The sequence below is a fragment of the Fundulus heteroclitus genome, chromosome 18, assembly GCF_011125445.2.
Source record: "Fundulus heteroclitus isolate FHET01 chromosome 18, MU-UCD_Fhet_4.1, whole genome shotgun sequence".
Classification (NCBI taxonomy): domain Eukaryota; kingdom Metazoa; phylum Chordata; class Actinopteri; order Cyprinodontiformes; family Fundulidae; genus Fundulus; species Fundulus heteroclitus.
Window position 1 is genome coordinate 9,462,123 of NC_046378.1, and position 25,825 is coordinate 9,487,947.

At 39.2% G+C, this 25,825-nt stretch overlaps 1 protein-coding gene across 1 annotated transcript in view; it reads right to left on the reverse strand.

The window, feature by feature from the left end:
- The window catches only part of kcnj5 (potassium inwardly rectifying channel subfamily J member 5), a 39,610-nt gene extending 14,653 nt beyond the window's left edge, over nucleotides 1-24,957 (reverse strand). Inside the window, exons 1-2 of the mRNA XM_012866802.3 lie at nucleotides 24,786-24,957; nucleotides 2,021-2,100 (exon numbers count right to left, since the gene is read on the reverse strand). Coding sequence (XP_012722256.1) covers nucleotides 2,021-2,083 — 63 coding nt within the window. The 5' untranslated portion in view covers nucleotides 2,084-2,100; nucleotides 24,786-24,957. The remainder of the gene's footprint in view (nucleotides 1-2,020; nucleotides 2,101-24,785) is intronic.
- Nucleotides 24,958-25,825: the final 868 nt, after the last annotated feature.

The following is a 25,825-nucleotide window of genomic DNA, read 5'->3' on the forward strand; positions in this document are numbered from 1 at the left end:
GGGGGAACTTTCACTGGTATCCCATGTGTGGGTGTACAGTAATGATTTTCTTCATATTGATTTGTGGAGTTCCTTGTTTAGGGAACAGTTCGATGAAGAATCGAAAGACGATAGTTATTGACCTGCAGCGATTTGATGAGAGTCCATTAAGTTTTATTAAAGCACAAGGACACCGGGTAAATGTAGTAGATTAAGAGCATGTCAATGAACCACTTGCAACTTTGTATCTAACCCTAAGGGGTGGGGAGTGGCGGTGTCACCATAACAGACCGGCATAGGGTCCGTTACAGCAAAGTCTGAACACGTGTGCAATAAATCTTTTATTAAACGCTTTTTGAGGGAACACACTGACATTTTACAAATTTGGAAAACACTGCATTTGGAAAAAAAATATTCAAAAAGTAGAAAACAAAATTAAAATAAAACCAATTTCATAAGGCTATCTCATGTCCTGCTACTTTCCACTTACTTATATATATATATATATATATATATATATATATATATATATATATATATATATATATATATATATATATATATATATATATCAATTTAATTGATGCCTTGTATAATGTACTGTTTGCCACAGTGATTTTATTCTAATATTATTATTTATCCAGATGCAACATAGTGTGCGGTAATACTTATCATGCCCTGCTGAAGTGGAGAAAACCTATCATGGCTCTGGTACATGGCTACATACTATCATTAACACTTTTCTGTTGCTTTTTTTCCCCTTTTTCCACCTCCTCATGTCCTTGCTCCTGTCTGCCAGCTGCCCCATCACGCTCCAGCTGCTGGGCCTCCATTTCCCCCGACTTTGCTGAGAAAACCTGAATATGTCGGCCCTCTTCTTTATGCACAGAAACTTTTATTCACATAGAAATACTGTTCATTTTAATGATCTATGCAATGATGTTTAAGTAAGCTTCCTGCACGAATGTGTGTTTTTCTGCTCACGGGCCCTCTTCTGCTTCAAACATTTGAAAATGAAGTCAAATAGTTTGTTCTGTTATTTTATGCCAGAGGTCTTTAACAAGAGGTATATTGGGGTTGACTAAGTCAATATCATATTGGCCTACCATAAGACTTACTGGAAGTAAGGTTATGTGTACATGAATACAGCACTGGTGGTAATATTACAACATTTGTACGGCCGCAGAAATAAGCCCTACAGCTCCATTGACTTTTTACTTAACTTATCATGATCGATTTGAAATGGAAGATTCTCCATACCTCTGTCCTTTTGTTACATTATCGCTGCTCTGCTCTGACTGCAGCATGAGCGTAGCATCATGTTGCGCTGCACTCAAATAGAGTCAAATATGAAATATTTGCTCCCCGCAAATGTGCGATGAGATTTGCTTTTACTTTTTCTTTTTAAAGCTTGCACCTGGTGTAAAAAGCCACCCTTTAAGAATAGGTAGCATCATCTGTGAAAACAACCCCATTCATTTCATTGTGTATGGCTCTTCTAATTGAGTCATAGAAGCTGCTGTTTCAAGCAGCACCACCGTTTGTAGTCAGTACCTGGAGGTGATGGTCTGTAAACAAATTAATTAGCCGCCTCAGTGTGGCAGCAGTAAGTGGAAGGGCTTTTTTTTCTTCCTTCCCCTTTTCTTTTCCTCGCTGAGCCTTTTTGGTCAGGCTTGAGTAAGCGCCAAAAGTTTCAGTCAGTTGGGGAATGAGTGAAGAAAACAAGCACGACTCCACCATCTGTTATAGGCGAGCGTTGGATGTCTTTTCTTTATCATCCTCAGCGCTGAGAAAATTGAGTCATGCATTGATCTGAGTATTGAGGAAATGTTATTATAGTGTGTCAGTCAGCACGTTTTAAACACAGAAACAAATCTTTACAACGCACCAGTTGCATATTTAAAAGCTGTTTTACTTCGGCCATTGTTAAGCTTCTCCGCAGCTGCCTGCCTGTCTGGTTTTCTTTCCCCCCTTCATCTTATTCACTGCAGTTTAGCAAACATGATACCATTCTACAATTAGTGGCGGGTGTGCAGTTTACCTGTGCAGGTGTTACTCCTATCTCCATGTTGTGGTCCATGAGGATTCGAGAATCTCCTGCCATCCTCAGCTGAAGGACACCTGTGGAAAATGAAGTAGGCTTATTCATATAATTTGGAAACTTTTCTATTTTGGAATGTTTGTGGGATTGCATTTACAGAAAAAAAGTTGTTTTGTTTGTTTTTTGCTAATTACCAGTAAACAAACATGAAAACCAGATCATTTTAAATTAAAGTCTTCTCAGAGCATTTCCTGAATAGAGATGTATCCATTTGGCCTTTCTGCCAATCAACCAACACGTTCATGAATAGATTCTACTTGTATATTAAAAGTTTATCTATGTAACACAATTCAGCATATGTTTTGTCATTTTGTAATAGATCTTCATATGCTGTCTGACAGTTTTGATAACAGATTAAGTTTTATGTATCCATGTTTGTGATGGTTATATTGATTTCTTTGCAAAGTCTATCATTTTTTCTGATATTACATCACATATGTAGGTAACATGGTTCTGTAGTGTTTGCCGACACTTGGAATTGATAGTAAAACTAACATATGATCCACAAAAAAAGAAATTAGTAGAGAAAACTTGAAATTCAATTTGAAAACACAGTAATCTGATGATCATTAGTAGTTTGCTGTATACCATATAACACCACATTGTGTAATACTGCCGCAATATGTAATAATGTAATAAATTAATTAATAATATTACAAAGTGCAGTTTTAGTAGTGTTTAGTGTTTTATTTTATTTTCAAAGTCCGAATTTATGACATTATTTAATAGTGCGGCAGTATTACGAATATGCAGTTTTACACAACTGATTTTAAACATGCTACATATTGAGACAAACACAGCACCGATGATCAGTTTCACTGTGCGTACTAATAATGACATTTGCGTATTCTCCTCCCAGTATTTTGCATGTTCAGATGATCAGTTTATGTTCTGTATATTCATTAAGGCAAACACGCTGAATGGATTGTTCCTGCTATGCTGCCCAGTTTGCTAACGTAATCCAGTAGCACCTGGTTTGTAGATCAGTTTTGCTCGCATTGTAAAGTTTGCAGGTGTTTTGAACACGCAAAGCTTTTGAAGAGGAGATGCTAAATGACCAAAAGCTTAGGATTTATTATTTAAAAATTGACAAAGTTTAGGATCCATAACACGACAGTTATTAAATGTGTATTGATTCAGATGAACTCAAAGACTGATCCGTGATCATGTGTTGTATAACCTGCCATATTATTACGTTATAATTAAAAAAAAAAGAGGAACCACCATGTTTTGTAATAACCACCTCAAAATGTAATTATGGTATTACATAGTGAGGCAGAAATTATTACAAAATGCAGTTTTAGTTGCGTTTTATTACATTTTGAAGTTTGAATTTATTACATTATTACATAATAATATCACACAATGCAGCGTTACACACCATGATTACTACAATTATTTAAGATTGTAAGAAAATGTTATTTTAGAATCCATCCATTTTCTGACCCGCTTAATCCCTCATGGGGTCACAGGGGTCGCTGGTGCCTATCTCCAGTGTTCACTGGGCGAGAGGCGGGGTACACCCTGGACAGGTCGCCAGTCTGTCGCAGGGCAACACAGAGACAGACAGGACAAACAACCATGCTCGCACACACTCACACCTAAGGACAATTTAGAGAAGCCAATTAACCTAACAGTCATGTTTTTGGACTGTGGGAGGAAGGCAGAGTACTCAGAGAGAACCCACGCATGCACAGGGAAAACATGCAAACTCCATGCAGAAAGGCCCAGAGTTGGATTTGAACCCAGAACCTTCTTGCTACAAGGCAACAGTGCAACCCACTGTGCCGCTGCCACTATACAGCTGTGTTATTTTAGAATATCATATGGTAATATGAAAACCTATTGGGTTACACCTTGTAGTAGTGCAGCTTATGTACACATACAACTCATACACACAGTTGCAATTGTTTAATCCTAACCCATTTGATCACATCTTAGAAACCTGTTACATTTATGTGTTTTCAGTATCATCGTCGTCATCATCGTCATCATCATCATCATCATCATCATCATCATCATCATCATAATCCTAATTGCCTTCTTTTTTTCATATAAACAAGTTGATTAATAAACTGCTGAACCTCCCTGTTAGCCCTGTTTCTGATGAGCTGTCTTCATCTTATTTCAAAAGTAGAAATATCCAGGTTCTAAAAATACTGGCTAGTCTGAAGCTACAGCCTCAGAGTATTGATAGCTAAAATGATCATACAATCTTATAATCAGTAAACGTAAAAATAACAACATTTAAGCAGGTATTAAACATACATACATACATACATACATACATACATACATACATACATACATACATACATACATACATACTTATATACATGTATGTACAGGTTTATGTACATACATACATAGATATATTGAGCGCCCATTTCTGGTACATCAGACTAATAAAAAAAAGTATTTTTATTATTCTGATGTACCTTTCTGATCCTATTAAATGTGAAAGTCATCAAATTAATAGATATAAAGATTGAATACAGCAGGCGGTGTGTGATTAATCTTTCACTAAGTTACTGTAAAATAACAACTTTTTGATAATATTGTAATTTATTGAATGAGTCTGTCTTGTGTTTTCACAACCCTACAAGCTAAAACCATAAACACATGGCAGCATGAAAAACATTACCCATGAAAACACTGAAAAAACCCCAGCGTTTAGCTGTATCTGTAATCAGAAACTCCAGATCAAAATCCCTCTGCAGTCAGAAGCAAAGGATTTTTGGGAGCCAATCAATCTGTTCTCGTCAGAGGATTAGGGACTTGATCACGGTGTAGTTCAAGTTGCAGCAAGACTCATGTTCAGCTTCTTACAGAGTATTTTTGGTTGCTCAAAGAAAATATGAACACTGATATTTTTAAACCACATCATTTTGAGACTGTTGATTCTTCTTTAGTGAAACATGTTACATCTTATGAAGAGACAATAGGCCTACTTTTGGCTCGAAAACTACAACTCAGTTTGTCTTATTAATTTTATAAAAAAAATTTACCTGTTTATATATCCAGATTATAGGTTAGTGTTTCCACCCAAACAATGGTTAAAAAAATATAATCCAGTAATCTTTAGAACAACCTCCTATATTATTTGACTAATGAGAGATACACATGCCATGCCTTAGGTCCCCAACCTTTTACAGCTTTCCCTTCCTTTTGTATTCACATACATGTGCATATCCCAGCCCAAATTATCTATGTTTATATGCATGAAATTTCATGATCGGCTGGAAATGTATTCAGATTAAAAAATAAAACAAAAAAGAATCGGATTGTACCATTTATATGGACACCCAATCAATTAATCTGATCGTGATAAGCATTTATATGCATCTGGCTTTATTGAGATTAGAACCACTCTGACATGCGCAGTTATCAAATTTCTCTTAAAAAAAAAAACACAGAAGAAGAAGTACTTCCATCTTTGCTGGACACCCAGGCTGGACTTGCACCAGTTTCTAATTACAGTTGAAATGTGACTGAATAAACAAAAACTTAAAGCTCTTTTAATGTTCATCATAGAAAGGCTGATTCAGGAGCACAGCCAGTTCAGCTTCCCAACATATTTCCGCCACTCAAAGCAGAAATACGTCCCGTTGACGTGGGACTCACATGTGCAGTTTGCCACATTCAGAATAACTTCATCCTGACATGGGTTTACATGAATGCCGATCGCATTGTCAATGGGCATAAACCACCCCTCTCATGTGGAATACGATTTAATTCCGATTGAGCTTAATCCAACCTCAATATTCAGATTGCAGTGTTTACAAGATGTAGTTTTAATCCAATCGACCCCTTATTCCAATTACTTTTGTCCATGTAAACATGGCTACCGTATAATAAAGCTAGTAGCTGTTGGATATTACATGACGCTACAGGTTGTTGGAGCTGTAGAAAGCAGTTATTGGGAAAATAACAGATGATTCATAGACATCATATAACAGATTTGACCCACGTAGATATGGTCAAAGGAACAGAATTAGGGACGCGTTCGTTATCTCGGGGCAGCAGGTACATTTGGACAGTCTTGGACACCATGTCATTACACAATCTATCAGATAACACCCAAGTGGTGACCAGTTTATACTGACCACAGTGGGAGGAGTGCACAGCCTGCGGGTAGTGCTTGCCATCTATAAAGACTCATGTAACCAGTATTCTTGGCACGCTATTCAGCCTCAGCGTTGAACTGTAACAACTTTTCTGGCTTGTGTAGATTAAAGTCTCCTTTAATGTCACCCCACCAAACGAGCCTGGTGGACGTAACAAAAGGGCTGAAGTATAGTTTCTGTTTCGAGAGTAAATGCCTTCAAAAAGAGCTATTCAATGTGTGATTGCTTGTCCAGGGTAAAAGAACCGGAAATAATGCGTACATCATGTGTATCATTTACACACAGAAACTTGTTACGGGGAAAAAAAATACAAGCAGACATCTTGTTCCTAAATATCTTTGTCCAGGAATGAGTTATTACAATGTCTGCAGCATAAAGTTTGTACATTAAAATGCTTGTTCTCAGAAGAAGTTACAGTTTGGACCAGTACATATACAGAGAATGACCTCTTACGTTTACCTTTTTATTATCTTTTTTTCCTTGGGAAGCAGCTTGGCTACTCTACTGCGTGTAATAGCGCCATATAGATGATGATTAATTGATTGCTGACCTAAAGTTCTCTGTTTATCCTTCATGTATGCAGCAATGTGCTCATTATACATTTTGTATTATCAGTACTAAATGTCTTTACTAAGAGAGCAGACCCAGAGACAAATTCATTGTTGTATGAAGCACTTTGGTGATTAAAGCTGATTCTGATGACCTGAAACCTAAACTGTTTGCCTATGTTGTTTGGTCAATCTCTCTGGGACACAAAATCAATAGACGCCATGTTTAAAATGGGACCTAATTTACTTTTAGAGACTAAAATCTGTCTGAAATGTGTGCACATGGAGGCTCAAAGTCACTGGACTTTAGGGGACATCATTGCTGTCACTTATAAATAAATAAATCTTGGTCCTCTAGGTTATTCCTGGTGATTCAGGCCACTGCAATCGACCCCTTATTCCAATTACTTTTGTCCATGTAAACATGGCTACTGTATAATAAAGCTAGTAGCCGTTGGATATTACATGACGCTACATGTTGTTGGAGCTGTTGAAAGCAATTATTGGGAAAATAACAGATGACCTGTTGCTCTGATAATAAATACTTATTATGTTTTCTGGTAATCCTGTTTAAATAATCAGAAATGAATCCGTCTGGAAACTTGTTGAAACACTGTTATGCTAAGCATGTTGTGTTTAGTGAAAAGCATGTTCTGATATACTGCCACACGTTTGCATATTTGGGCCTGTTTTTTTCTTGTTCTCTCCCATCTTACTCAGTCGCTTTCAATACAACTACACAGAAGCATGAGGCATAGCCGCAATGACAACAACCTATAACCTATATAACCTATATTTCAGCGTAAAAAAACATAACCACTAAACAGTGCGAAAACTATTGAGGTAGAGATTTGACTTGTCGTGTCGTTAAAAAAAGGTTTTGCCCTTAACCATAAGGAGGTGTTTAATTAGTAGTTCATGTTAAACAGCATATGGAGGATAAGGGTCCAGAGCACTGTATTCAATATAAAATATTTGCTGAAACGTATTATACTAGGAAAGTATGCTACGCTGCTAGTCTTGTTAATGAGGTTCACATACTGCCGAGTTGCAGAATGTTTACACTAAAAATGTCAAAATAATCACTGACAATTTGTTATAGCTACTTACACTTAGAATGCACTTAGAATCCCGCTAACAAGCCCTCGTAGAATTATTTTTCTGTTATTTGGCTGTCTCATTACACAGGGCTTGGGCTTTTGTTACCAAAATCTAACCACACAAGGGAGAAGGGGAGAAAAAAAAAAAGAGGATTTACCTCAAAATCACTGAAGCAAAACACCCACACAACATGGTAATAATGAACCAGAAATGTCCAAATTTAAGCTCATTATGACCATCATATCGCGGTGCTCAGCACAACCAAGGCATTGCATCACTGCTGGCTAATTTGCCAGGATGGTGAGGTAGGCTCAGCTGCACTGTTTTTTTAATGATGTAATATTCCCAAAGAGCAGGCTCCTCATTGGCAGCTTTGTCAGTCCTTTCATGTACATGTGCCCACATGCACAGATCCAGACACAAAGCCCTCTGCACACATCTCCCTCTGCTCCAATATGTTTCTCCAATCAGCGACAGCCATTACTGGAGACACAAATATAAATAATCCCTCTCACTGAGAATCCAGGTGCTTTATATTTAATGTTACATGAAAACACGAGTGTGGATGTTGCCTCTGGGGCGGTTTTTAGCTCCGCTGGAGTGATCAGATGATGTGCCGACAACTTGATCCGCAGTTGGATTATTTCTGTTCTCTTTTCTTAAAAGATAGGGGTATTTTTAGACATCTTTCATGTGTAACAGCAGAAGTAAAAAAGGGTCATCTCAGTCATGTGGGATTCTTTTAAAAATACAACAGTAATATAATGTAAGGGACTATGAGTGAGTGTGTGTGTGTCTATGAAGGTGTCAGATAAAATCCTAATTTTAGCATCTGAACACATCCGGAGCCCCACAAGAGGTGATTAATTTAGGGAGAGCGTGTGGACTCGTGTTTAAAATCATCTTCTAAATTCACCAACCAAACAGGTGGAGACGCCCGGCCTTGTCATGAAGTAAGCAAACAGATACTTTTGCCGCTGCATTCTGACCTCAACAACTTCTGACATTTCTCTGTCATGTTCCGTTGACGTTATTCTATTTGATCACCGACAGGCGAGGGGAGCGAATGCAAAAGCTTGCAGAGGTGGGAGAAAACGCGTCACAGCTGAGCTCCGCACAGGAATGTGGTGTTGACAGTGATGGTCCAAAGCAAAGGGCAAAGCGACGTGACGAGCATCCGAGTGAGGCTGGGACGGACAGAGGGACAGGAGAGGCACGGGACGCACAGAAAGCTATCATAAAAACCCTTGCTGAACACATCCCGAGTTTTGTGAGGTCTCCGATTTTTTTTGACACATCTCGGGTCTTCTCATGAATAAAACATGGCTCCCTGGGAGATTTGTGGACTTCCCGACTGATGTGTGTTTTCAATAAAGCTGTAATTGCCGTGTCGGTTCGCGATACACTCGACAAGCCCAAATGAGAGGTGTTCGTACGGAGATACCAGATGGGATGTTTTATCTCCGCGCTTTAAGAGGGTAACAAGCATTTATCTTGTTACCAGGAGAGTGACAGGATGCTTTAGCTGAATTGTGTTTGTGTCCTGATAGCGAAAGCACTCATTGTGCTCAATGCCAGAGGGTACAAACAAACCACAGAACTTCTTTCCTAAGGGATAACTTAGCCACATATGTCTTCCTTATTTGCTGACACAGCACGCAGTAAACCGTCATCTGATCAAAGAACAGCACAGTTCGGTAGAAATCCTTCTCCTCCTTCCAAACACTGTGCTGTGATTTTTCCCTAGGGCCTGTAATGCTTTCTTGGTGATTTAAATATTTACATTTGCAGAACTGCAGTGCTCAGTGAACTGCCTTGTAATTAAGCCAACTACTTTTTGGTGTTTGTTCGCTTTTCTAATCACGACAACAACGAGAAGCACATCAATTGGTTGAATTGTTATTCTTGCTTCATCAGCATAATTGGAAGCAGTTTCAATCAGATGAATGCTTTCCTTTTCTTTAAAAATCATATTTAGCATTTAGCATCTTTGAATTAATGAACCTGCAATAGGACGGTATTTGTTTTTACACCTTTTGTCCTTTCTGACCACAAGTTCAAAATATTTTCGTTCGATTCCATGTGATAGGCCGATGCACAGTGGAGCATTACTGCTTTTAGAAATCCAGATCTAAAAAGCACTGCATGTACCATATGTATTCATATGTTTTGTAGCGCCAGCATGTAATGCAACTAAAGTGGCAAGTCTTTAGGCTAATTATGTATAAGCTTTGCACATTTAGAGACTGGAAGTTTGGTCCAGTCATAGTCCAAACTCTGTCATATTGGATGGGAAACATCTGTGACCATCAAATTTCAACATTTGGAATGGATCCTTTTTTGGATTTATGTCTAGACGTTGACCACTCTAACCGATCGATGTGGTTTTATTTAACCCATTTACCATGGCTGTATCTATAGAGTCGTTTTCCAGTGAAAGGGCAGTATTTGTCCCAGTCTCAAGTCTTTTGCCACGTAAAACTGGTTTTCTCCCAGGACTGTCATGTATTCAACTCTACCTATCCTTCCTTCAACTCTGACCTAGTTTCTACTAAAGAAAAGCATCCCTACAGCATTATACTTCAACCAATGTGTTCATGTTTCACAATGTGGATTATGCAATCAGGGTAATGGGCATCAACAGTTTTTCACCAGATACATTTATTAGCATTTTGCATGTCGGCTAAAAATTTCTATTTAGTTCTCTTGTTTTAATAATAATAATTATTATTATATACATGCAAATAGTCTTTAGGGTCTGTTAGGACTCGTACCGAGTCCAAAAGATCCGATTGCAGCCCCTTTTCTGGACGATACAAATTACTGTGTTGTTGCGTGAATTAATCACCCAACATTCCTTAGATGATACACTCATGCCCACAGTAAATTTTGTGCAGTAGTGGTAAGCCTTCCTTTACAGAACTGTAATCGAGACATTTCCTGAGAAATTAGAGTGTGCAGATAGGCATTACCAGTAGTGTGATTGTAACATGTAAATTGCTTTTGGCCAGCTGCAAAAGGGGATATTTTATGACTTTCTTTAAACAATAGCTGGTGCCGTGTCATTCCTCTATAAAGAAGAGATTTGTACAGTAGACTTCATGACTCATAGTTGTCCTGTTTACCTACTTTAGCTAGGAATTTCTGCTGCCTAATAAGCTGCTCTGAAACTGTTTCCAATCTGGCCAGATGTACTGGTGTTTTGAGAAACACCTGTTAGGTGGGTATAAATGTTAGGAAAAGAATGTTATCTTGTGGAAGATCAAGTCGGGCTATGTTTCTTTTTCCAAGATAAAATAACAAATGCTCTGTTTTAAGAACCCTGGGAAATCTCATAAGATTGGCTGAGGAACTAGGAAGTAAACAAGGGCTACACTCTGAACTGAAGTAGTTTCGGACCATATCTCTAGGTCTGAAAGGAGAAAAAAACATGACTAAGATGTTAGAGAAATATGAATGTAATCATTTTATTTTCATTAAATTACAGGCATTTGGTCTGTTTCAAGAGCTGGCATGCAGGAATGTTCTGCTGTTTTAACTTCAGACAGGAGAGAACAAATGGTTCTCCCTGATAAGGAATGTCTTGCATTATCCAGCTGTGCATCTCGCAGGTGACTGATTACTATCTACAATAAACCTTCTGGCTCCTCTGCCCTTCTCTGAAGAAAAGTAACTTATGTTTTGTGTTGCTTTTTCTAGGACAATAAGGGGTTATTATCATTAACCCTATCATAAGAGATTGTTGATGGAGAGGAATATTTATAGGGAATGTTACTTCCATCTTATGTGAGAAAAGGGAATAATTTAGGTTGATTCTCCAGTAAATATCGTACTTATAGCTCCTTTAAAAAGTTTTTCACAACTTAAAGCAGCATCATGTAACTTTTAGCCACTAGGGGGCACTATACCTGTAACTTGCAGGTTTAGCACCACTTGCAACAGTGCACTGTTGCAAAATGAAACCGTCTCCCTCCATGTTTTGGAATCTGATAGCAGACCACTTTGGACCTGCAGATTGAGAAGTCATGAAGTTATTTTGCCATATTTACCCCTCTAGATTGAATCCTACATCAGAAAACCAAAAATATGTCTGATCAGGTAAGTGTCATATCTGCGTTGTTTTGTTGTTATGGCAGTCTGAGCTCAGGCGGTCGTAACCTAGAATAGGTCATGTGACCTAGAACAGGGCTTCAGGTCAGATGACCCTCTCAAATTACATAGTTGAGTTTTTTTATATGTGCCAAATGATGTTTATTGAGTTGAAAAATCCTTTATCTCAAATTAAGCTAATACTTGGGTTAAAACTTACACGGTGCTGCTTTAACATTTCACTTCCAAGAACTCAAAAATGTTTATCGTTGACCTGTCTGCTTTTTTTCCTCAGCCTCCATGATGCTGTTTATCCAGTAATGTTCTCTAACAAACCCCCGATGCCTTGTCAGAACAACTGGGTTTATACTGGAATTAAATTACACAGAGCTGGACACTATTTACTAATCAGGTGACTTCTGAAAGCAGGTAGTTGCACCAGCTTTCCTTTTGCTGTAATAAACTAAAGGGGCCAATACAAAGGCACACTACACTTTCCAGATTTCTGTTTGTAAAAAATAAAAATTAAAACAATGCATCCTTTTCCTTTCCCTTCTTGAATTTGCACTGCTTTCTGTTGGGAAATGACATAAACTCTTCATTAAATACATTGGAGTGTATGGCTCTAACATAAGAAAAGGTAAAAACATTCAAGGATCATGAATACTTTTGTACTGTAGGCTCAATAGGGAGACTTATGTGGTTAGGGACACAGCAAGTGTCTTTGCGGGATCACTGTGTGAGATAAGTACCTACAGTATTCGGGTCATTATAGCTTCTCAGTTCTTCATGTTCGTGGAAGCATTAGACCATTCCTACATCCCATCCTTTCTTCCGTTCCTCCCCTGAAGCCATTGTTACCAGAGCTGCCATGAATATTTCCCCAGCTATCTCTGCTCACTTATGACACTATGAGGTCGCTCGGTCAAAAGACTAAAATCATCCCCAGCTAGTTTGGCTTTTGGCCCGACAAACACACAACTGAACCAGTCGATCCACATGCACACACTCACACTTGCATCGCTAAAGCATTTTCCCATTATGTCTGATAGTGAGCTGAGTGTGTGGTTTGTCCTTCTCATGGGTGACCTTCTCCTGAATGACACGATCCTGCAACGAGACGCTCAAATCACAGTGGAGAAACAATCTCCCTAATGATACCTTCGTGTCTCTCCTTCTCTTTCTCATGCCCACACTGACACGGATCTTTCTCACTCCTCCCCGCTTCATCTCTCACTCCTCACAATGCATTTTTTATACATCAGAGGAGCTTAGGGAGCACAGCTTGCAGAGGTCCTCCTCTTAAGATAACAATTATTTTACATCGCTGCTAAAGTGGGAGGAGAATGTTTTAAACTCCAACACCTACAGGGGCCAAATAACACCCTCTTCAACCACGCTGACCTGCAGCGTGAGAGACGACATAACGATAAAACAGACTTGAAATGTGTGAAGTTCAGTCGGTGCACATTCCCAAGCTGCATTTGACCTTGTTGTCTCTAAAGCAGATTCAAATGCGCAGAACGTAAACGTTTTCTGGATTTAACCTAATTTTGGGTGAAGTTTTGCAGCCGAACAATCCACTGTGTCCTGTTGCAAAGGACACATGGACCGGAGAGGGCAGCAGAACAGGGAGGCCATGTATAAATCTGGCAGGACGGGGCTGCTGAGTCATGTGGTACACAGTGAATACTGGGGGACCCAAAGGTCAATTGATACCAATTAGTATTCTCATCGCGCTTCATTGTTTCCGTACTCGTCCCATCAAGCATCCTCCTTCTCCTTGCTCACAGCCAGCACATTTCATATGGGAATGAGATGAGATTATGACCTGTCACTGACATGTTGAAAATCTTCAGGCTGCTGTCTTTGCCCTTGCAGCTGAGTAATGCAACATTTCTACTGTGTGAGAGAAAAGTTTAAAGCACCAGAACTGGAAAAAAAAAAGATTGTCTGTAGACAAAAAAACTAAAAGTTAAGCACCAAGCAAAATGCCCAGAATGAATGGTCTGAACTGCATGTTATTTGGTACACATTCAGAGTGGCAATGACTATGTCAGTCGTTTGATTTGCATGTACATGCACATCTAGAGCTGTCACTGAAAGATCTCACAGTCAGGACGCACTGTAGGTGGATTCGGCATTACGCTGAGGGAGTATGATAGGGCTACATGTTGAGCATGCCTCATTTTGGATGGTCGCATTTTCTTGTTACCACACATCTGAGGCATGGAGTTGTTGCCAAATATTGGGTTATGGGTAATATAAAGATTGAACAACCCAAGGAAAGTTTGTTGTGTGGTGTGTCCAGAAATCACATTACATCTAAGCCTGCCACCTAGACATGAGCCCCCTTCACAAAATTCTTCAAGGAGAGACTGGGGTGACTTTTTTGCCATCCCCTTTGTTTTGTAAAGGAACCAATGCAGCGAATGGGTTAGAAGCTAGCCTGTCCTCACTCACCAATTAAAGTTTTTATAGGCCATCATCAGCTGACTTGTATGGAGCCAAGATCAGCTGTATTTGCCAGTTATGTATGTGTACATATACATGGAATTTGTCTCTGGACTGTAATCAAGGATTCAAGGACATTTTATTGTCATACCAGTTCACATTTTCATGTTTGTGGTATGGAATTAGAACTTATATCCCGATTCAAGAAGCTAAATAAATAATATCCATCCACCCATCGGTGATGGAGGAGGAGATGGTGTTATGGATCCTGACAGTATGAGGTCTGTTGGTCAGGAAGTCCAGGACCCAGTTAACCAATGTGGGACTGAGTCCAAAAGAAGAGAGCTTCTAAACCAGGATTAGTGGGATGATGGTATTGAAGGCCGATGAGAAATCCAGAAACAGCAGACGTATGTAAGAGTTCCTGCTCTCCAGATGTGAGAGGGCTGTGTGGACCACCGATGAGATGGCATCAGCATTGGATTGGTTCTTCCTGTAGGCGTACAGATGGGGGTCCACAGTGATGTCGATGGAAACCTTGATGTGGGTCATGACCAGCCTCTCGAAGAACTTTATGACTAATGAGGTTAAGGCTATAGGTTGGTAGTCATTTAAGGCTTGTCACTGTGGAGCAGTGATGGAGATGGGGACAATAGCGACAGTCATTAAACAAGTGGTGCTGGGGGGGGGGGTTGTTGGGATCCTCAAAGCCTTATTCAGTGCATCTGACAATGAGGGGTCCTTTGGGCATTGTGCATCCCTGATGTTGTGCTCCGTGATGCACTCGATGCCCTTCCACATGCGCTGGGGGTCGTTGGTGGTGAAGTGACCCTGATATATCCGAACTGTCTCTGATGACCATCAGTTCGGTTGAGCTGCCCCTCACTCGCGAACCCAGCACCAAAATAGTGTTTAAATCAGCCTCAATGGTTTCAAAACAAAGCTTAATCTCGGGAGCTCGAGAAGCCGCTGCACCTATGTGCACCCCCCATAGCAACCATGATGCTTGTGATTTGCTTGCTTATAAAATGACACAATAATGCAGAAATAAAAATCAAACAAAGTACATGTATGGTTGGTGATGTGTTGTCTAGACACTAGATATAAAAGTGTAAATAATACTCAGCATTTGGTCAGCCGATAAAATTACTGTTTACAATTCTAAAAATGATGAATGTGGAGGATTTCTGATGCAGATTTTATGCGTAATGCTGACGGTATTGAAATATGACACCTACTACCGTCCCGTACAGCTAGATTTATCTTTGAAAACTCATATTGACACTGACTCTTGTGATTGATGAAGGGCTATTGGCACCTCAGACACAGCTCATCTTTGTGGGATTTTGACAGAAGAGTTTTAACGTATGAGGCTAATACTATTAAAGTTTCAATGAGACAAAACAAATTCCTTTAAGTGTTGGTAATCTCTAATGTTTTTAAGCAGCATACTATGTGCCTGATGACCCCCACTTTATCTTATGACTGACTGTCAAATACAACTGCCTGTTACTCTTCCCCCTACACATGACGTCACTGCTTGCACCTGATCTAGATGTTATAGCAACTTACAAATTGAACAACTCAGATACAAATCCCTGATCTTTATCTACAACAACTTTAGAAATAAATGGTATATAAATTAGGCCAAAGTCCTGAAACAACTACCATTTAAAAATAAATTGGCAAGCATGTCTGTTTTCTACCTGTTATTATATGATAATTTTAACTTTTTGTTCTCTCTCTTTTTTTTCTTCATAGTAGGTACACCTGGTCTAACGTTCTGTTAACTGTGACATCATCCAGGGAAGACAGATCACCCGCTATTACCATCTAATGTAGAACAGATTACTAGATCAATGTGTGCTTCTGTGCTTTTTTGTCTCTCTTGTTGTGTCTCTGCTCTGTCTTCTGTAACCCCAGTCGGTCGAGGCAGATGACCGTTCATACTGAGCCTGGTTCTGCCGGAGGTTTTTCCTTCCTGTTAATAGGGAGTTTTTCTTTCCACTGTCGCTTCATGCTTGCTCAGTATGAGGGATTGCTGCAAAGCGATGTACAATGCAGACGACTCTCCCTGTAGCTTTACGCTTCTCCAGGAGTGAATGCTGCTTGTTGGGACTTTGATGCAATCAACTGGGTTCCCTTACATAGGAAATGTTTGACCAATCTGTATAATCTGATTGAATTTGACTTTGTAAAGTGCCTTGAGATGACATGCTTTGTGAATTGCCGCCATATAAATAAAATTGAATTGAATTGAATTGAATAATGAAAACCAAATTGGCACTTGAAAGTTTGTTTATTATGTAGATAACATTATAAAGCTAACAATTTCCAAACCCATATTTCATGCTCTATAGAAATAACAGTGAAATTCAGCTAGCTAAATTACTGTTTTTGTAAAGAGTGGAGCAATTTCTTTACATTAACAATGTTTACAATGACCCATTATTTCTATATTATGGACTTTTGTGATTTGCAAATCATTGCATTGTTTCTTTTTTTACCCTTTGCATAATTTTCAAACTATCTTAGAATCAGTTGTATTTTATAATGCAATTTATTTAAAAGCTGAATGATTTAAGAACTTTTCTTTTTCAAAGACAAGTAATGTATTGTAATATTTAATAGTCTGAAAGAAGGCCCGTTATGGAAGAAAACAGCCTAGAGTATCGCAATCAATTTATTGTTTTTTTCTTCTTCTTTATGCCTTTCCTTAGTGATTCTGCTGCAACAGAAAAACATGTTTTTTGTTTGTTGGTGAAGATTCTCAGTCATCCAGGTTATGATCAATCCAAAAAAGGTTAAAAGTTGTTTTTTAACCTTTTTTGGAATGTATTGTGTTTAAACCCAGAAAAAAGAAGAAGTGCGAGTTCACTGTTTGCACTATATGTGAAGCAGAATGTACACATTTTTAATGATGCGGATCAATGAGCATTTTTACTTAAAAACAAGACAGAACAAATACAATATTTCCAAGAAACAAATCACCACCCACTGCAGATTAATAAGGCCGCCAGTGTATTTGTGCATGGATGTTTCAAAGCATCAATCTATTCTTATACTGCCCAGTTAAAATGAAAGGGGTGGAAGTTTTATTTTTTTTAATAACATACACAAAACAATGATACAATCTGGATTCACTTGAGAGATGGTATCTGAAATGTGTGTATGGTATGAATATAAAACATTAAGCAATGATCCGGGAAGCTTTCATTAACTGGCTTGAGCTAAACACTTAGAAGCTCACGCTTGAGGATCTCTGTCGCTGTTTGCCAAAGTTTATATGAATACTGAGAGGAATAACTTTTTCCAGAAATTAGCCATGTTTACTAAGCTGGGACCCACAATACAGTGCCCTAACTTTTTTAATTTTATTTCAGATGTGTGCGAGATCAGGTTTCTGCTTTCTGACCCAGAATGGCACTAAATGTACGAGTAATGTTGGTTTAGATTGACTTTTCTTGTTATTAGGATGAAAACGATGCGTTTTTTACATTACTTCCCTCACATATCAACATCCCATGATAGAAAATGTATCCATCCTGTTTTATGTTTTTCTTTACTTTCACACCTCAACATTGAAACAAAATGGTGGTTCTGTAAAAAAAAGATATTGATCAAAAATTGGAAGTTTTTTTTAAAAAAAGGTCATGCAACATTAGTAAACAATAATAAAAAATATTTTGTTACGTGTGGGCAAAAATAATGCTCTTTGGATTGTGAAGGTTTCAGACAACAGTTCTAGATAAGTCATTATCTAGTTTCATAAAATACTAGCTGAGGCATATGTGCCTCGTGTAATGAAATGCATTTCAACAAATAGATATCACAAATGTAAATGAATTTTGTTGCATGAAGGGCACACACTCCAAACCTGAACAAAGCAACCGTTGGTCCTCAAATATTGACGTTTGATTTTTGCAAGCCATTCGTGGACAGTAATGTTATAGCAACAGTCATGCAGGTGGGTGGGGAGCTCAGTCCTTTCGCCTGAGGCAGATCACAATTTTTGCAAAGCCTGGCACACACTATCTGATTTCAAAAGTCGTGCGGGATTTGACCATGTCACACTGTGCAAGGTCTATATGATAAAATCTTGGAGGATAGAAGATGCCAGACTGCGCTTGCTGCAGCAGAATCGCATTAGACATGTCTGAAAGAAATATCCGTCTGACAATGAACAGACTGCAAGTTACAGGTCATTCTGTCTTGTTACAGTTGGTCGCCGAAAAGAGTTTTCAGGATGAAGGAGGAGAAGCAGACAGATGTGGAAGGTTGTAGGCTGTTTTTGATCCATTTTGGAGTGAAAGATTGGAGTGGATTGGTCTGCCAGCACAGACACAGGTACTTCAATGCCCGCAGTGACATGCGGTACGGTGTTGTACCACACTGACATTGAAAGTTTACTGTTCCATGCTGTTCTCTGGTGAGTCGGTGGCTTGACAAACAAAAGCTCCAGGCTTCTCGACGAAATGAAAATTGCCATTTTTGTAAAAGGCAGGGAGATAGACCCTCTCAGAATTGTGGTGGAGCAGCAGATGAAGAGGAAATTATATTTTCTAACGGAGAACAATGAAAAGCGCCTGCGCAGCAGTCTGACTGGACGTAAGAGCTGGTGCAGTGAGAGGCTTATTGGACTGTGATGCAGGGCGGAGAGGTCGTGACTCTTTTTTAACAATGACTGTTCGCATGTTTTTATTACATTTAGCTTATTTAAAAAAAATGTATTTAAAATATTGACAGTGATTGGAAATATTTAAATTCTGGGGTGCATGAAAATTTTGAGTTTCCCATGGATGATGAATAAAATCTAATCTATTCTATTTTCTTCTATTCCCTTGTACGAAAGAGTTCAGAAAGGGGTGATTGAAACCGACAAACCATTTGTCCTACATGAATCTGTGTGACTAAACAATACCCTAGAAGGTATATTCCATTTGTGTGACAAACTTTAAAAGCCACAAAAAGTCTACCTGAAAAGGTTGGACTTGGTACTTACAATTGTGTAATATATATATCTATATAGATATATAGATATATATATAGATATAGATATATACAGTATATATATATATATATATATATATATATATATATATATATATATATATATATATATATATATATATATATATATATATAGATAGATATAGATATATACAGTATATATATATATATATAGATATATATATTACACAATTGTAAGTACCAAGTCCAACCTTTTCAGGTAGACTTTTATATATATATATATATATATATATATATATATATATATATATATATATATATATATATATATATATATATATATATATATATATATACATATATATATATATATATACATATGGAGACATATGTGCAAAGTCATCATCAGTAGCTAAAAGTTTCCTAACCTATATAAGAACAAATTTAATTGACTGTGTAAAAAGCCACTCAAACAGAAAATGTTTGTATCCATGCCTAACCAGCCTGCGTTATTGGCATTGTTAAGGCGGTCACTGTTCATTTAGCCACTCTCACTCTACTCTCAGGTTAAGTTGGTTGGCACCACTGACTGGATCAATCCACCTCATCAGCTACAACTTTTCATTCTGCTCTGTGTTTGCCAATGGTGGGGTAAACTATTTGGGATTTAGTAATCATCTGCCGAATGACTTCAAAGATAATGGATTCTGGTGTTTTTCCAGGTCTCAACATAAAACTGACCAGGCTGACCAGTGGATCAGAGGGGTGGATATACAACCAACATAATATGAACAAAGTAACTCAAAAGTTGTTTAGCTGTGTCTACAGTGACAAACTGACCAACCAGCAACTTCTGTGTTACCCTGCTAGAGTTATGTTGGTTGAGTCCACCGGGATCATTACCTAAAAACTGCGAGAAACACAGGAATATACCACCTTCGATCCCACAGCAGAAAAGAAACACCTGACACACAACATGACGTATGTGAACTTTTCAGGTTGCCTTTTTAAATTACTCAAGTCAGCTAACATGAGGAGGTCATCTGACTAGCTGTCATTCTCCCACCGCTCTTAGGATTTCTTGGATTTTCTACAATCTCGCAGCAACATGACGTCTCTCTACCACAGGCGAGCAGATCACCGTTATAACTTCACACACTTCATTTCAAAAAATCTCAACCATCCCTTCGAGGCAGCACAAAGCATTTTATAACGGTTAGATCACTTTACAGCCTCAGAATCCAGGTAAAGAGGAAATCCAGGGGGAAAAAAATGCCGTATCTCTTCATTCTGATTAGAGATTAAGTATCTGATTGTGTTAACATAGGAATCCTGAACAAACCGGAGAAGAATATGATCTTCTTTAATCCAGCCATTTTCTCACCAGGCGGGAGGTGAAGCGTTGTTTGTTCTGCATGTGGGCTGGAGGGACGGCCAGCATATTGTTAAAAACTTAATGCGTCATGGAGGTGTAGGTAGTATTCACGCACTGTGAAGCTGCATGTGAAACACCGCAGGCCTGTAGGCCTACTACACATCTTGTGCACAGGCATCATAGGTGAAACTTTTAAATTGAGTTGACGCCGATTTGCATTTGCTACAGATTTATGAGAGCGTAAACACTCTTATTTCCCTTTGGAAGGGAAATGAATGTGAGGGAAATTTTATGCTGCCTGTTTCATTAAACAGCACAGGATTGAATTGAATTCACTGCCCACAAAGTGCAAGACTGTGACTTTTAAATTCAGCTATTTATCACGGGTGGAGGTCCTAGCTATCAGAGTACTAGAGCTGCAAAGACAAGTCTATACCATTTAGATTTTTCAATAGAACTCTGAAAAAAAGGTCTGCATCTCTCTCTTGCACTCTGACATGCACACACAATTTGCACAAACCCTTTTGTGCAAAAAGATGAAGAAAAAAAATCTTCATGCCTGGCTAAGCTCTTGACACAAATGCACTGCTGCTTTATTTGCAAATGTAGATCTGCCTGAAAACGGAGCATTCCGCACACCCTCTGGGGACACATATTTTTGACCAAGAAAACAGATCCAATTGGTTATTTTTATTTGCAGTGTCTTTTCTCTTGAGAGTCTCCTCTGATCTAAACGAGCATTATATCTGGCCTTTTGCCCCGGTTTGGATTAAGAATTTCTTTGTTGATCAGGGCTTGGAAGACAGGTGAGAATGAGAGAAGGAGGGGGACTTAGGTAAACAACCATGAGCCATGGCTACGGTGATGATACTGATAATAAGGTCAAAAGGCTATCCATCAAAAAGCATTAGATCCCAGCAACTCACTGTGTCTTCCCTTGGACAGCCAATCAGGGCTCAACCAGCTGCGAACAGGGTCTAGGGAGATTATAGTGATAAAAGAAGCTGGAGGAAATAGAGCGGTTTTGTGACATGGACAAGTATTGAGAAATCATTCAGTTAGTGTGGACTTTTATGTTTTCTTTAGCTTAGAGGGTTTGAGTTTGAGAATGTCCGTAAGTCAAATTTTTGTCAATGATGAGAATAAAGGTAGTTTGAAAGGGATTAGACAGAGTTTAGAGTCCACAGTTTGAGAGAAACAGCGAAACTCCTCTGATATTTCCTTTGAAAACTAGAATTAACTGTGGCTATTGGAAAACTGTTATTGCGTACCGTGGCTCATAAAACCACAAAGGAATTGACAAAGATGGTAACAACATATGTACGTTGGTTGTTTTTGAAAGAATGGAAAGCTCCCCCCTCCTGCCACACCACTAAACAAACACCCATTTCCCTAACAAAGCCCCTTCTGCACAAAGAATGTGTTTATTACATAACCTATCAGTAATGTAACCGTGGATGGATGGATGGATGGATGGATGGATGGATGGATGGATGGATGGATGGATGGATGGATGGATGGATGGATGGATGGATGGAATATATTGCCCAGGATTTGAAAAAATACTGCTGACTCTAAAAAGCATGGAGCAACCAAATTGCAAGCTGTGAACCAGATAGCAACTTTAACCTCAATAGCTACCCATTCACAACAATATTCCTCTAATTAATGTTTTTGCAGTTCTTCCGCCGTGTATGCCATCATAAGAACTCATTCTCATTGACTGGACAGGCAATTAGGAAGTAAAACAAGGTCTTTCAGCGAGATATTAAATTTTACACTTCTTATTTTATTCTTTGCCCTTTTGCCCCCTCAAGCCACGCTTCATTGGCAGAGGGCCACATCAAAAATGTTCCTCTGTATGTATATTTCACTTATTAGGAAAGAATTGGAGAAACATCAGAGGAGAAAAAGGAGCTGCACAGGGACATTGGCACGTTGTTTTCTTTTCTGAAGCATGGTTGTCTAAAGTTCTGATTGAGGAGGCAAACTATGAGCTGCTCAGAGCGGGTCCCATTTAGGTGATTAAACCATTTTGGGTAAAAAGGGCAAAATTAAGTGTTTGATCTAACACTATATTAATTGTCCCTTTCACGTGAGACCGTTTTTTTGGTCTTGTCAATGTTCTGTCACGGTTCTGATGAGAACATCAGAACCTTGTGATTTGCAGCTAACTGCTCAGTGGTCACTAAAGCCCCATACTATTGATTAGCTCAGTGTGCTGGGAATTTTTTTTATATACTTTTTGAGCCAAAATGTCTCACAGAAAGAGCTACTATGACTTGGCTTTCCTAACCAGTCCCTGTTACTGACTGAAGAGAGGTGGATACCAACTAATCTGCAGATGTGTACAGCATTATCAGAACATTCACAATGTTTGATTCGACAATAGTGACAAGCAGGGGCGGTTCTAGACAGGGGCCAACAGGGGCCCATGCCCCTGTAGAAATGGTCCTGGCCCCTGTTATGGCCCCTGTACTAAAGACATAAGATTAAATACACTTCTCATAATTATTTGCAATGGCAAAGAAACCATAACTGATTGGTTACTTTGACCAATTTTATTTTTTTACCTATACAGTTTTACTCTAAGAAGGGTTTAAAAATTAAGATGTTTCACGTTTAGCTTTAGCCGTATTGAGTTGGGGGCAAGTTTTCAACTCCTAGATCAGAGGTCTGAAATCTGCAGTTCCAAAACCACAATAGCTCACTTAATATTATTACACAGTTAAATATTGCCATTTTATTGTTTCATTTTTTGTTCTGTGCCCCTGTGAAAAAAACACTGGCCCCACCTTGGCCCCCCCTGGTAAATTTGGTCTAGAACCGCCACTGGTGACAAGGAAAATGGTGGCAGAAATTATAACCCTGAGCTGTAAAAAAATACCTAATATTTAGTTAGCTTTTATTCGCAACCATTTAAATTTCATATTGTTTATTTAATGGCGACGGTTCACATTTGAATTGACCCACGTCAGTAGCATTTACTCAGTTCTCCAAACTGAGTTTGCTGTGACTGCTGTGTTTTTGCATGTCAGACACTAACTGCGCATACATACACCAAGCAACCCCCACTTATGATGCTGAATCACTTCAAAGCAGACCTGCTAAAGAGGTTAATTTATGTTTGAATTATGACAAATGTCCTCATAAATGCAGTTTGTGGAACATTCATGAAATCTGCCAGCAGCTATCACGACATTTGGCACTTTACATGCAGCTTTCGCAGACAGAATTAAAACATGCTGGAGAAAAAAAAAAAAGCAAGAAAACATGCATACCCCCATGTTGGTAAAGTACAACCCCCCCCCCCCTCACCCCCCCTTCCTGCTGCATCACACAGATGCGCGCAAAACTGATTTGAAGTAACATACACATCCCCGTTCGCTCTGGGTTTACTCTGGCTCCTGGTGAAACTCCTGCATTGCACTGAGAGAACTACAGCACAGCATCCAAGCAGGCAAAAACAGCAGGACTGTTGACAGGCTCCTCTCCGCTTGCGTCAGAGATTCATTGCCTTTTTGATTACCCTGCCCCCGCCACGAGAGCGATGCATAGAGATGATCTATGTAGCTCTGCAGTGGCATAAGATTAAAAAAAAAAAAAAAAAAAAAGGGCAAGATGTGACGATAAGGGCTGGGACAGATGGAGGAGGATAATTCAGGTACTTTTTCCTGGGCAACTCTTGTCGTTTTGCTGCTCTCCAGAATTCAGCATCACCCGGTATAATCTCTGTCCTCCTCTCGCTGTTTGCCGCTGTCTTGTTTGGCGCTCACAGTTTTTGATCCCTCATAAGGTGATGCACACTTTTTGTCCGACAAGTCACTGGAGAAGGGATCGGGGAGATGAAACGCAGCATGCGATGCCAACTGCAGTCAAATGTAAGGATGGTGGTGGTGGTGGTGGGGGGGAACAGCTTGCATGTGGTGTCACAGTCGTATCATGCATCAGCAGCTTTAAAAACCTTCCCTCTCCTATTATTTTTTTTTTTTGTCTTCCCCTTTTGTCTCATTTATTTTTCTCCAACAGTAGAGGCTTACCTTCGGGTCTCTGCAGGAGTAACTGGCAGGTTCCCTTCTAGGCATTTCACAGCTGCTCTTCTCCCCAGGACTGCGCGCTCCTTCCCTGGCTTTGTTCAATCAACAACAGCCCTCCTGCCTCCCTCCTGCCACCCAGCTCCTTCTGCTCTTCTCTGCTCTCTGTCTACTTCTGCACGAGAGGGGGGTCTGTGTGCTTGTGTGTGTGTGTGAGAGGGAAAGAGAGAGAGAGAGAGAGAGAGAGAGAGAGACAGCGAGAGAGGCAGGGTGGATGGGAAAGGAGACGTGAAGGATGTTATAAGCTCAGTGTTTTCTCTCAGATGTTCTCACTTTTCCCACCCTTGTCTCAAAGATTAGAACTGTGCATGTTTCTTTTTTTTTTTTTTCCCTGCTGCAAAGGCTCACAGAAATCTGCCCAAAAAAAGTCAAATACATGGTCCATACTGTGAAGAAGGGCTGAGTGTGTATGTGTGTGTTCAGGCTGCAGACAGGGGGGGGGGGAGAAAAGCAGTGTTAAAAAGGAGGCTACCATGATCAACTGCAATAAATCTGCAGTTGAGTAAAAAGCCTCCTGGGTGCGAGAGTGATAGAAAAATATACATAGGGAAAGAAAGACAGCAAAAGAAGAAAAGATTAAAGTGTAAAGAAAAGAGAACATTGGTTTTGAAATGCCACAAAAGAAGTTAACTGCAGATTTCTTGAGTCAATATCTTTAAAACACATTTTCAATTTGTTACATCTCTAAAGGAACAACCTGTTTTAAAAATCTGCCTCATGCCATGTGGGAGCTCTTTTTGTGGAGCTCTATTTGTGTCACAAATTTCTATCTTCAACTGTTCTTGAGCTAAATCAGCAGCCGTGATTTTCTACTTTTCTGACTTCTGTTCTCCTCTCCAGGAGCACTGATGTTTTACATAGGGCACCTTCCTGGAGGAGGCTGTTGCCTGACCTTCGTATTTCTGCCAATAACCTCATGTTCTCTTTATACAGATGGTATACTTGGGCCTGTATTCTTGGGATTACGGTTGTTTCTCTCCAAGACA